The sequence below is a fragment of the Vanessa atalanta genome, chromosome W (assembly GCF_905147765.1).
Source record: "Vanessa atalanta chromosome W, ilVanAtal1.2, whole genome shotgun sequence".
Classification (NCBI taxonomy): domain Eukaryota; kingdom Metazoa; phylum Arthropoda; class Insecta; order Lepidoptera; family Nymphalidae; genus Vanessa; species Vanessa atalanta.
The window spans coordinates 7065496-7078454 of record NC_061901.1 but is presented as its reverse complement, the minus strand read 5'-3'; the positions used below and the strand labels follow the sequence as shown (position 1 = coordinate 7078454).

General features: G+C 36.2%; 1 protein-coding gene across 1 annotated transcript; it reads left to right on the top strand.

Annotated features, from left to right (window-relative positions):
• Nucleotides 1-922: 922 nt before the first annotated feature.
• On the top strand, nucleotides 923-3447 carry LOC125075621. The gene is made up of 3 exons (XM_047687329.1): nucleotides 923-1215; nucleotides 1639-1857; nucleotides 2182-3447. The coding sequence occupies exons 1-3, from the start codon at nucleotides 1084-1086 to the stop codon at nucleotides 3445-3447; spliced, it is 1617 nt and encodes a 538-aa protein (XP_047543285.1). The 5' UTR covers nucleotides 923-1083.
• The last annotated feature ends 9512 nt before the right edge of the window (nucleotides 3448-12959 follow it).

Here is a 12959-nt window from a genome sequence, read left to right as displayed (position 1 = left end):
CGTTTCGTAGTAGGCGAAAATTTTTTATCATCTTTAAGATCAGGGAGGCATTGTTTTCCTGTCATCAAAAAGGGCTGGAAATATCGCTTGCCTGGATACCAAGCCACTCTGGTATATCCGATAATGATGCAGCAGACTCGTTCGCTAGAGCTGCTATAACAACTGGCTCTCTTGAACATTTTAAAAATTCATCTCAGGACTTGTGTGCTCTAGCGAAAACTTATCTGGATAAATCCTGGAACTCTATTTGGAAAGTTTCATCAAAATCTAAAGGTAGATTTTACGCATCTCTACAACCAGATATTCCAAGGCGACCTTGGTTTTCTCTTCACAGGCAAGCTAATCGTTGGGTCACCACAACTATCTGCCGACTACGCCTTGGACATGCATGTACTCCCATACATCTTTGTAAAATTAGAGTCAGAGATCACTCTTTGTGTGAATGTGGCCTAGACGAAGGTTCCTTATCCCATATACTGTTTTCTTGCCCCAAACTCCTCCATCCCTTATATGACGTTCTCCCTCCTAAAGCTCCTCGCCCTATTAATGTTCAATGTTTGTTAATGTTTGTGTTCAGTCCATTTTGTAAATTTTTATGTAAATATATTGAGCGTAATAACATTAAGTTGTAAATATTTTTGTGTTTGTTCATATATGTTATCTTAATAATAATTTATGTTTATCTAATTATTTATTATTGTGTTGTTTTAGGTTATGGGCTAACAGAGAGTCAACTTCTATTATGCCTTCAAATTAAATTAAGCCTGTAATCTCGACCGCACTGATCAATCTCCATCGTGTCTTCTCCATCGCACGTGACATTGGCGAAATAATCTGTGCCCTCTTGGCATAAATAAAAGCCAAAATTAAAAAAAAAAACTTACGATAGTGGATATTTCGTTTTGTTGTGTCTTCGTGTGCTTTTATTATTTAATTAGTATTATTTTGCGACTTTGGCTACGTATACAGGATTCTGACGGTTATTGCTTTAACGAACAACCCACGCTTTTCTTAACGGACTTAGTTTTCTTGCCTACTCGACCTTACCTCAGCTATAACTACCGGATTTCGAAGCAGAATACAATGAGTGATCAACGACTTCATTGTATCAATTGCGGCATAGCTAGCTGGCGGCGTAATCCTTCTATAGGATTACATCAAATAGAAGAGGAAAGCATTCTTTCAGTCATACAGCAATGGGTTGCTCCTCAAGTAGTAAGTAATTTATTTCTTACAAGTTCATTTTGATACATATTTAAAGAGATTACTTAAATAATATTCTTATATGTATGTCACTATTTATTTATTTACTTATTTATTTATTTATTTATTTTGGACAATCTACAAGAACTACTGTAAAAAAGCTTAAAAAAAACAAGTAGGTACAAAATATCACGTAAGTAGAATATCAAATTACAGATTGTCACGGCATGCATAAAACAAAGAACTTAAATCAAACAAACTTAGTTATAATATAATTAAATAGATAAAATAAAATAAGAAAATAGGTATCTATTATAGTTATGGTCGTGATCGTGAGACGATCTTATTGTATGAAAAAGAATCCGTTATACTTTGTTTACATAATTATAATGTCATTTATTTTGAAGAAAGTAGGTACTAAAGATTGTATTGTAGGTCAACAGATCTCATCACATCTGCCAAGGATGCAGGGATTTAGCTATGCGTCCCTCGGGTGCAGATGAGCAACTTTCAATTCCAACAACTGGACATTGTCAAGTGTGTGTCAACTGTGGACGTTCAGTGTTGCGCGCAAGATCTCATTTATTGCGCACTGACATTGAACGAGAAAGAAGGATTCATACAGTGATTTCTGAATGGATCTTGCCTCGTACTGTAAGTTTCCATTAGGCTTATTTGCTTTTAATTCTTTATACTATTGTATGGTAATCTATACTATTGTATTTGTTTGTTTGAATGGGCTTACTTTTGAAACTGCCAGTGAGAATTAGAGAATCCTTTTTTGTATATGACAGTCACATTCATGAGGTAGGTTAAACAGGAAAGAGAACAAGCAGGATATGTGTTTACTGGAGTTGTGGGCAAAAGCTAGTGTAATATAAAAATTATATAATGTTAATTAGCACAAATGACCACAGTGTTGATCAGTCTGTATTTCATAAAGGTACACATATGCTTATGATAAAATTATTGTTCCAGATTTCAAGAGCTCGAGCTCTCATTTGCCATAGTTGCTGGGTGAGAGCTGATAGAAATGCTCATCATTATCTTGCTAGACCATCTGGATCTTCAGGATCAGTAAATGTAACAAGTGGGCATGGTGAACTGACTCCGCAGTGTCCTCCACCTCCGCGACCTACGTCACAGGCTTCACAAGCTACATCACAGTTCACCCCCAGGGTTAGCGATTCCATAATATTACCTGACTATGTAAGGGCAGTAGACACGGAATCTCAATGTTTTATTGAAGGCTGCCGGAGACAAGAGAGGAATCGAGTTCCTGTCACCATTAGAAAAATGTTGTTAGATCATTATAAATTCTACATCCCAAAAAACAACAGATTATGCGACCACCATTTGAAAATTCAGTCATGGGATTTTCTTACTGGAATTTTAGAAAATTACATTAATGTGTTTACAGCGTTGCATATTCAAGACATGCTAGAATTAAAGAGTCACTCAAATACCGGCTTGAACTTTATTGACATCCAAAATATGGAAGACCATTTGGTGCACCATTGGTTAGGCTTTACCAAAGAGCAATATCAAAGGATTTTAAATGAAGTTCCACAATTACTGTTAAAGTCATCAGGCCCTATTGGGTTGACAGCGTACTTGATGAAGTTGAGAACCAGTGATTCAAATGAAAGAATATCTGCGCTATTCAACATTCCAAAAAGGACACTTGATGGATATGTATCTGAAGCTCGACACTTGATGTATGATTATTTTGTACCTAGGCATTTAGGGCTAAACCATATGAATCGCCAGGAAATTGTTGACAGAACCCTGTTAATACCACAAGGTTTATTTGGAAACCATAATGGGGTAAATAAACCTGTTATAATAATCGATGGTACATATTGTTTTATTGAAAAAAGTTCAAATTATTTGTACCAGAAAAGAACTTATAGTTTACATAAGTATAATAACTTAGTAAAACCCTTTATGATTGTTTGTGCAGATGGTCATATTGTTGATGTAATGGGCCCCTATCCTGCTACAACATCAGATGCAGAAATCATTAATCATGAGTTTCGTGATCCTAATTCAATATTACGTCAATATTTTCAAGCTGGTGATGCATTCGTTTTGGATAGGGGTTTCAGAGATGCCTTGCCTTTATTACATGAATGTGGTTATAGAACTTACGTCCCACCAACATTACAGGAGGGTGAATGGCAGCATTCCACATTAGAGGCCAACAAATCAAGGGCAGTCACCATATACCAGATGGGTTGTTGAAGTAGTCAACGGAAGATTTAAAAGAGATTTTAAATTATTTAGACAAGACTATTTTAATACTGCTTCAAAGCATTTAATGACTGATTTTGAGGTGGCTGCCTCTCTATTAAACGCTTTTCACCCTCCAATTACAAATCGTGTTGATGCTGGGGATATTTTACGAATAATCAATGAGAATATGAACAGAGAAAATGATTTAGGTTGTTAATAATAATAAAATAAAATAAAATAAAATAAAAAGCCTTTATTTGACCCTACTACTTTACAACTTAATTTACATTTTTATAATATACTATGTTAATTAATAGCGAGATCCCCAGATTGGGTAAAGGCCTCCTCCAACGATGTCCACTTCTCTCTATCTTGTGCTATTTGCCACCACTTTGGACCAGCGGCTTTTTTTATTTCGTCCTCCCAGCGTGTCGAGGGTCTTCCTCTCTTTCTTTTCCCTTGGGGGCCTCTCCATATGGTGATGCTGTGAGTCCATCTTTTGTCTCTAAGCCTCGCTATGTGGCCAGCCCATTTCCATTTTAACTTTTGTGCGTAGTTTAAGGCATTAGTGGCTTTGGTTATTCCTCTTATCTTTTCGTGTCTAATCTTATCCAGTTTTTTTATTTTGAGCATACTTCTCTCTATTCCGCGCTGACAGGATGTTATTTTTTGCTTAACTTTTGACGTAAATTTCCAAGTTTGGCAACCATATGTCAAGCATGGCAGGAGACTAGAGTTCAATGTCCTAGTTTTCAGTTTTATTGGCATGTTGCTTTTGAAGATTTCTTTAAGGCTCCAGAATTTATTCCATGTTCGCTGTACTCTTCTTTCAATCTCTAGTTCGCTGTTTTCTTTTTCAAAGCTGATTGTTTTTCCTAAGTAAGTATAATTGTCTGTGTAGTCTATTGGATATCCTTTGATTTTTATCTGTTTTTTGACGCTGTTAGTCATTGCCATGGTCTTACTCAGATTGATTTCAAGTCCTACATCTGCGCTAGCTTTTTGTAAGTCATTGATCATGAGCTGTAGATCTGAGCTTGTCTCGGAAAATATTACTAGGTCGTCGGCGAAACGCAAATGGTTTAGAAAGCACCCTTGTATGTAGATTCCTCGTTTGCTCCAATTCAGTTTGTTAATAATGCTTTCGAGTACGGCTATGAATAATATTGGCGACAAGGGGTCTCCCTGTCTTACACCTCTCTTTATTTTAAAGCTCGGTCCCAGTATGTCTAGCTTTATTCTACCTATGTTGTTGTTGTATATATTACGGATCACATTTATATACTGCGCTTACTCCCTGTTCATCCAAGCTTTGCCAAACGCTATCGTGATCAACCGTATCGAAAGCCTTTTGATAGTCAATGAATCCGAGATGGTGTGGTCTCTGTTGTTCCCGATACTTCTCTATAGCCAACTCTAGTGTGTGTATATGGTCTATCGTAGAGAAACCCTTTCTGAAACCGGCCTGTTCTACAGGCTGTCTTGCTTCGATTGCGGGGCTGATTCTGGAGTTTATAATCGCCGAGAAAAGCTTGTACAGAGTTGGTAGTAGGCTTATCGGTCTATAGTTGCCTATATCTTTTGGGTCTCCTTTCTTGTATATTAAAATAATGTTGGAATCGGACCATTGTGCAGGCGCTATAGAGCTTTTTAGTATCCGATTGAATAGATCAGCAAGCGGTGTTGCCAGTATATGGCAAGCTGTCTTTAAAGCTTCGTTTGAGATGTAGTCTGATCCAGGAGATTTTTCTATTTTAAGCCTTTTTATTGCTTCTATGATTTCGTTTTCGTTAATTCCATTTATGTTATCTTCGTTGGCCTGTTCGATGTGGATATCATACATGTTTATAGTTTTAGTAGTGATTTTATTCTTATTTATTTGATTATTATTGCTATATAGGTTTTTATAGAAATTAGTTGCTGTGTTGATAATGTCTTTTCGATTGTTTAGGTCTTTACCAGACTCTTTTAATCCTTCTATCCAAGTTTTGCTAGTTCTGAGTTCTTTATAGGCCTTTTTTGTGCTACCTGTGAGGTTTAGATGCTTTTCTAATGTTCTTTGTCTATATGTTGAATAGTCCCTTCTTATATATTTATTAACTAGCTCGTAGAGTGCGGAAAGTTTATTTTTCATAGATCTCGATTTGTTTTTAGCTTTTTGAAGTTCCTTCCTTCTTTGTAGGAGATGTGATGTACGTTCCGATAGTATATTTTGTCTTTTGTGTTCTTTTCCCGTTGCTTGGGCTGAATTTAAACTCGTGGTGATTGCATTTGTGATGCTATCGTAATGAGATTGTACTGAGTTGTTTCCATGGATATCACATTGCCTAGATAAAATGTCTGTTAAGTTTTCCCTGTCATTATTTATTTCCACTTCAGTTTTCAGTTGGTTTGTATGCTTAATACTGTAGTTAACTCTACTTTTCTTTTGATTTGTTAATTTTACTTTTGCTCTGATCAATCTGTGGTCTGAGGGGTAGTTCAAGTTCATAGTGCCAGTATTTTGAAATAGTTTCGGTTGGTTTGATAGTATATAATCAATTTCATTTTTAGTTTTCCCATCCGGAGATCTCCATGTCCATCTCCTGTTTAGTTTCTTCTTAAAACATGTGTTCATTATAGTTAGTTTATGCTCTAACGCGAAATCCATTAGCCTTTGGCCTCTTTCGTTCCTAGCTCCGCTGCCGAATTGCTTTGTTACTAAATGTTCTTCTTTCTTAGGAAGTCCGATCTTCGCATTAAAGTCTCCCATTAGTATGACATTTTTGTATGCAGTGTCCAGAGCTTTGTCAATCATTTTATAGAATTCTTCAACTTCTTCCTTACTTGCAGATTCCGTCGGAGCATATACCTGTATGATAGAGACAAGGAAGCCCTGAATATTCATGTTTAATACAGCAATTCTTTCTGTTATGCCTGTAAAGCTCTCTATTTTGTTTTTATGTACTTTGTTTACTATAAAGCCTACTCCATATAGGCCAGGCGTGTAACCCACGTAATATAATATAAAGTTTGAATGCTCTTCTATGTTGGTAACCTAGCCGTCTTGTTTCTGATATTCCTATAATGTCGTACTTGATGTCTAATATTGCTTCCTCTAGTTCTAATAAGCGTTCTTATGACGATAAGGCTCTAACATTGTACGTTGCTATGTATATGTATTTTGATTTTTCTTTGTTACTGCTCTTAGTCTTTGTGGTGTATATTTTTGGAGGGTTGTGGTCGTACTCTTCCACGGTGACCAGCCGGGTTGGAAGATTATTCTGTTTGTTTCTTGTTTTTATTTGAGTGCTTATTTTTTCTGTTTCGGAGGAGGTGGCGCTTGATTGCTATTCTTGATTGTTTTGATTATTATTATTATTCGTTGTATTTTTAACTACATAATTTAGTAATCCTTTTTTAATGATTCCTTCAGAGAAGCTGCTAGATCTCTTGACCGAAGAAACAATTTGTTGGGTTTTGTTCTTTTTATTTATTCGCGTATTTTTCTCTACATTGGTTTCGGTGGTATTCTCAGGTAACATAGGCAGCTTCCTTTTAGTATTATTTTTTGAAATGACCAGCTTATCATATATAATTTTAGCTAAGTTTCCCTTTTCTCTTTCCTGCTGTAGTTGTTCTTGTAGCTCCCTTCTCTTCTCTAGTACATATTTTAGATAGTCTTCTTTTATGTAGTAATGTGTATCTTTTAGTTCTCTTTTTTGTTTCATAATCTTTATCTTAGTGCCTAGAGTTGTGAAGGTCACTACTAACGGGCGTATTTTTTCGACTTTCTTTCCTATTATTTTTATTTCTTGAATGTCGTTGCAATTTATTTTTAGCGAAAGATATTGTTCCGTCTACATCATGAATTTATTTTCGAGGTTATCATATGATGTTTCATTTTCTTCTATACCGAAAAATACCAGATTATTTTTCCTTGCCTGTCTCTCTATGGCTTGTATTCTTTTTTCCTGATTTTCTACTATTTCTTTCAAATTTTCGTGATTTTTTTCTAATGATGAAAATTTTTCTTCGAACATCCTGCTTATGTTCTGTGTAACTTTCTCAGTAACATTATTGCCCATATCTCGAATTTCTTGTCTTTGGTTATCTAAATCCTTCTTTATAGCCTCAAGCGCTTTTAAAACTTCGTCCATTCTTTTAAATTTTTACGCGCAGCGCCCTCTTGTTGTTATTGGCAGAAGCTCTTCGATTGGTAGTAACAAAGTCGATTTAAGATCTTATTTCCGTGCTTGGACTTTGTCGATATAGTTCAGTTGTTGGCCGCTAGATGGCACTTTGTGACTAAATTTTAATTCCGTGATGATTTGGATGTTTTATATCGTTGTTTTTTAGGTTATTTTACTTTTTAGTTTCGCTTAGATGTACAGGACCAACCTGGTAGAATGCGCAGCAGGTAGAATTTCGGTTCACTATGATTTAAATTCTGTTTTTATAGTTTAACACTAAGAGAAATGTAGTTATTTTGTCGCAACGTGCCCCTTGTATTTTGATTGTTTTTTCTCAATGTTAGTTTATTTTTCACAAAAACTTTACACTTTCTGAATAATTCTTCACTTGTAGTATGTTTATTTACAAATTGCAACACTCGATATGCCGTATATTATTTATTAGGTAAAATTTTATACAGAGAAGATGTTAACAGCGGCACAGTGGCGCCTACCTCCCATGTTCATTTAGGTTGTTACGTCATTGAAAATAATATAAACCGACGTAGAGCTGATTTTACAAGAATACATGTGCAAAATGATAACTTAAATGATTTTCCCCAGCTCACACATAGTGATTTAATAAAAATATCTTTAGGCATTTACCAAATTAAACAGGCTAGGTCATATTATGGAGAACACATACGACAAAATGGAAGATATGAAATAGAAGTGTGTAGATATATGGACAGCAGCCTACTAAGAGAACTGTATCCTCCTTTTCATCAATATCCTCTCATTCTTGCTGGCTATTACGAGGTCGAATAAAATCTAGACACATCAGTTCAAAAACATATTTTACCTACATTTTAGTTGACAGTTCTCTTAGTGGAAGAGAGGCCATAAAACAATATTATTGTAATTGCTTGGTAGGAAAAAGAACTGTGGGCTGCTGTTGTCACATAATGTCCATAATATGGTACCTAGGCTGGGCAAGGCATCAAGAGTATTTAATACCACCTGTAGAGTTTTTAGACGATATTTTAATCGTTTACAATGAAGTAGATGATCAATAAATAATTATGAGAGAAAGTGTTTTTCATTCATACTTATACCCATCTACACTAACTTATTTTATAAAGAGGAAAGATTTGTATTTTTGTGTGTCTATTGGTATGTTTGTAATGAATAAACTCAAAAACTACGGCGCCGATTTCAAAAATTCTTTCACCATTAGAATGCTAGATTCACCCTGAGTAACATAGGCTATATTTTATCCAGATACGGGAAGAAGTTGCCCCGGGAAGCGGGTGAAACCGCAGGAAACAGCTAGTCTTTTACAATAATCTTAGAAACCGCAATGTATTAATGTCCTAAAATACAATCTGATAAAATCTAGTCAGTAGTAGTCTTTAAATACAACGTAAGAGCACTGAGAGTTTGTAAGAATAACTTATTATGAAGCAAATAATAACACCTAGGTATATCTTTTTCCTCCCGTGTAGCAGTTGTAAAAAGTTTCTTTTATTTTAAATGGCAGTAATATCAAAATGAAGTAGTGTAGTAATTGTTGCTGTAACGTCAGGCCCAATTTTGTATGGACGTTCGCCCGTCTCCTTTATTTTGTTTAAATTTATTTTGTGGTGAGCCCCGGACTTCGCCCACTGAGAGTCGGAGACGAGTTTGGCTGTTTGCTGGAGCCCCGAATTGTAAGAAAAATTTAAATTGGCAATTGTGTCGGTGCGGTCGGGGTATGAGCCAGGGATCGCTGAGCTTGGGACGGGTGTTGTAGCCGCTACACCACTGATGCTAGTTCGCTCCGAATGAAATTTTTTAACATTATCTACGATCTTTACTGAACTATACTCATTCGCAACGCCTGTTATTTCTAACAAGGCAAAAAGTAGGCAAGGCAAATTACTTCACAACTATTTATTCTTCACCATGCCACTTAAACGTACACCGCCCGCAACCCCTACAGGCCTGAACATAACTAGCTTGAGTCAAAGTTTGGATTCGGCTCCAGGACTTGCTGGGTCCGCGCCGAACTTAAGTACAATAGATCAGGACAATATAAATATAAGGAAGCGTAAGAGAGATGGTGTTTCGAGTGTGAGTGTATTTATGGAGGAAATTCGTGGTCTGCTTGCTGAATCAAATCGGGAAAATAGTAGTAAGTTTTCGACACTCGAGTCAAAGCTGGAGGAATTAATAAAACACCAGTATTATGTCTACGATTGAGTTTGTGTCAAAAAAATACGACGACATGAAAATAAAACTGGACGTGGCATCGAGCGAACGAAAGGCTGATCGACAATATATCCAACAACTGGAGTCGAAGATTGAAACTTTGGAGCGTTCGATGTACTCAACAAGACTGGAGCTTAAAAATATACCGAAAAAAGAAAAAGAAGGTAAAGACGATCTCTGCAATATCGTTGTAAAAACTTGCAGTGTTGTTGGCGTCCCCGTTCAGCAACACGATATAAAAGATATTTTTCGAGCGAGGAGTAAGTTGGACAGACCGGGTACAGTCATTGTAGATCTTGTGAGCGCTATTACGAAAGATAAAATAATTAGAAAGACCCGCGAGTACAATCGAAATAATAGCTCAAATAAAATAAATACAAAACACATCTCAATAGAAGGTCCTGAGAAACCAATTTATGTATCCGAGTGTTTAACGCCTCGAGGGCATCATCTGTATCGTCTCGCTCGCAATTTTGCGAGTGATAATGGATATAAATTTTGTTGGACTTCTTTTAGAAAAGTATACCTCCGCAGAGAAACAAACGAACGGTACATTTGTGTTGATTCTGAGGAAGTATTGTCAAAACTGCGGCAAGATAAGTGACTAGTATTATCTTGTGTGTCGATAGGATTATTCGACTCAAGACTCTTGTGCATAAGGATTACTAATTGTTTTTTATTTATACTTGTTCTTATGAAGGTTTTGCGCAAAATTAGTTTTAATTTTAGTTTTACTTTAATTGCACTAATGTTAACAAACATTCACACATACACACATACATACACCTCAATTTTTGTACACTCAAAATTCATAAAAATCTGGAGCTTAATTTTTCCACTAAGGACTTGCTTTATCTTAATAATATCATTTACATTCGTACGTCTAGCTAAAATCTGTAAATTATGTATTTATTTGGATCCCATGGTTTGTGAAATAGATTATATTTGGGCAGTACATTCCCTAATTTAGCTTTAGAAAATATATCTAAGGATATTGATAATCTAACGGTAGCTGAAGCTTATTTTTGTGATACTGAGTCATGTAGCCATCTTGTTAAGTCGTCTGGTAAAAGTTCTCTAAACATTATCACTCAGAACATTCGTAGTGTATTTAAAAACATTGACAATTTTATGGTCCATTTGGAAAGACTAGGTGCAGAGGTTGACGTTATTATTTTGACAGAATGTTGGCTTTGTGAACATAAACCGCCACCTGCCATGGATAACTACATCTGTTACTTTTCTAATATACTTCATAATCAGAATGATGGTATCGTTATTTACGTTAGACGCCATGGAAAAATTAAGAGAGTCTAAGCAGAGAGCAACAGCACAGTTTCTTCAGTTGGAGAGGAAACTTACAAAGAACAAAAAATTATTACACGAATACTCGGCTTTTATTGACGAGTACATTACGTTAGGTCATATGGAAAAAGTAAGCAGAATCGACAGTAATCAGAAACCGTCGTATTATTTACCGCACCATTGTGTCATTCGCCCCGACTCCGCTACGACAAAACTGCGAGTCGTTTTCAATGCGTCATCGCCTAGATCATCGGGACTTAGTCTAAACGACTTAATGTTCAGCGGCCCTAACTTGCAGAGAGACTTATTATCTTTAATTTTAAAATGGAGATTGTACGAGATAGCATTTACAGCAGATATAGAAAAAATGTACAGGCAGATCAAATTATATCCTGAAGATCAAAATTTACACAAAATAATCTGGAGAGAACCAATCGAACAACAACCTCGATACTTCACCGAAAATCGATCTCTAAATGAATATAAATTATCAACTGTTACTTATGGTACTAAGGCTGCGCCATTTCTGGCTATGATGACGCTGAAACAATTAGCAAAGGATGAAGGTCACAAATACTCAATCAGAGCTAAGCAAGCACTAGAAGAGCACTTCTACATGGATGACTTGTTGTTTGGGAGTGATGACGTCATATCTGCTTCCAAACTGAAAAATGAATTGATAGCACTCCTCAGTTTAGGTGGATTTAACCTTAGGAAGTGGTCCTCCAACAGAAGCAAATTATTGACGGATCCTGTCTCAAAGCAAACATCATTCGACTTCAAGCATCATGAATCAACGAAGGCCCTGGGTTTAAAGTGGATCCCTCAGGAAGATGTTTTATCATTCCGATTCGATTTAAGCACTCCGTCTAAATCACTGACTAAGCGGGTACTTTTGTCGGAAATATCCAAAATATTCGACCCGGTAGGATGGCTGTCTCCCGTTACGATCGAGCTACATGGGTTTTGTGACGCATCTACCAAAGCGTACGCCTGTGTGGTGTACTGCAAAATAAATAATCATCAAGATCAAAGGTGTACAAATAAATCATTTATTGTCATCGGAGCGGCGAAAGCAAGACTAGCACCTGTGAAGAAAAAAGTCACACTGCCACGACTCGAATTAATGTCTTGCCTGTTACTATCAAAGTTAATGGATGTTGTCTCACGCACATTAACTGACTATAAAATAAAAATGTTTGGATGGACGGACTCTACCGCAGCATTAGGGTGGATTCAAGGTGATTCAAATCGTTGGAAGTCGTTTGTAGCAAACCGGGTTGAAAAGATCAAAACCGTCATGCCATCAGAATGCTGGCGTTATGTAAAATTACAAGACAACCCAGCGGACTGTGCCAGTAGAGGAATCACTGTGAAGCAACTACAGCAACATCCGCTATGGTGGACTGGGCCATCGTGGTTATCCTCGTTCAATTCAAATTATCAACAGGAACGCGAGGTTTACGTCACAGACCAAGAAACAAAACAATTAAATAAACATCAAACAGCTGTTGCTGTTACCAACCAATGTAATATAATTAATGATATAATAAGCAGACACAGCGATTTCATTCATGCAACTAGAGTACTCGTTTGGATACTATGTGTGGTGTCACGTAACCGAGATTTATCAAATAAACAGTTTTATTTATCAATTAAGGAATTGTTACGATCAAAACATATGATTATAAAATATTATCAACACATCGAGTTTGCGGAGGAAATAAACTGTATTTATAATCAAGAAAAAATCAGTTCGAAAAGTAAAATTATTAACTTAAATCCTTTCTTAGATAAAGAATGATTATTGAGAGT

Coding starts and splice junctions, on each gene's coding strand:
- LOC125075621 (XM_047687329.1), top strand. CDS start 1,084: ATGAGTGATCAACGACTTCATTGTATCAATTGCGGCATAGCTAGCTGG. Junction 1,216..1,638: donor AATGGGTTGCTCCTCAAGTA/GTAAGTAATTTA, acceptor ATTGTATTGTAG/GTCAACAGATCTCATCACAT. Junction 1,858..2,181: donor AATGGATCTTGCCTCGTACT/GTAAGTTTCCAT, acceptor TTATTGTTCCAG/ATTTCAAGAGCTCGAGCTCT.